Genomic DNA, 852 nt, shown 5'->3' with positions numbered 1-852 from the left:
TCATCGGTTCTTCATCCATTTACTTCTAGTTTGTGGTTCTTATGGTGGAATTCTGGGAAAACTTAAAATGCACAAATCAAATTGTAATTAAGTTCAAATCGCCATGACAATCTTGTCCCCCGAATATCAAACCAATACAAGGCACATGTGTTGAGAGATTATACAAAATCTGTCGTTTTATAGAAGAAATCGCAGGTAAATCATAACAGAAACACGTGGATGTATAAGTGACAGGGAGCTGGGAGCCTTGATGGGGGTGTTTTCTCCAGGGGGAGGGGCTTGGCTAGTGGGTGGCACTCAGAGATGATGGGGGTGATGACGCCATAGGTGGACCTAGAAAAGACAAAATCATCACATCAGGAAACACTGAATGCTGAAATAGGAAGCTGTCAAGACGAGAGGATTCACCGTCCTGCTCACATGTCGAGTCCGATGTTTCCATAATTATACACCCAGAGGTGTCAAGTAACGGAGTACAAATACTTCGTTACCTTACTTAAGTAGAAATTTTAGTTATCTATACTTCACTGGAGTAATTATTTTTCAGACGACTTTTTACTTTTACTCCTTACATTTTCACACAATTATCTGTACTTTTTACTCCTTACATTTTAAAAACAGCCTCGTTACTCTATTTCATTTTGGCCTTTAAAAAAAAAAACTATCCAGTTAAATTGCTCCATCCGGATAGAGTGAATTTGGTTGTGGTTGTTTCAGATGTTCTTGTCCAGTTTTGTTCTTACATCCGTTCCCTCAGATTCCTGCAACTAAACTTGGATGTACATTCCAATAAAGGTTAGGATAAATGATAACATGCCTCTGAAGTTTGACTTTTTGCACCATTACAATACT

The 852-nt window shown here is 38.5% G+C and overlaps 1 protein-coding gene across 1 annotated transcript in view; it reads right to left on the bottom strand.

The window, feature by feature from the left end:
* Positions 1 to 852, bottom strand: part of LOC133460278 (V-set and immunoglobulin domain-containing protein 10-like 2) — a 35,850-nt gene continuing 34,998 nt past the window's right edge. Inside the window, 1 exon segment of the mRNA XM_061740874.1 lies at positions 1 to 333. Within this exon segment, the coding sequence (XP_061596858.1) occupies positions 284 to 333 (50 nt within the window). The 3' untranslated portion in view covers positions 1 to 283.

The sequence above is a fragment of the Cololabis saira genome, chromosome 14, assembly GCF_033807715.1.
Source record: "Cololabis saira isolate AMF1-May2022 chromosome 14, fColSai1.1, whole genome shotgun sequence".
Lineage (NCBI taxonomy): Eukaryota > Metazoa > Chordata > Actinopteri > Beloniformes > Belonidae > Cololabis > Cololabis saira.
The sequence above is the reverse complement of the archived record's forward strand: the minus strand, read 5'-3'. Positions and strand labels throughout refer to the sequence as shown.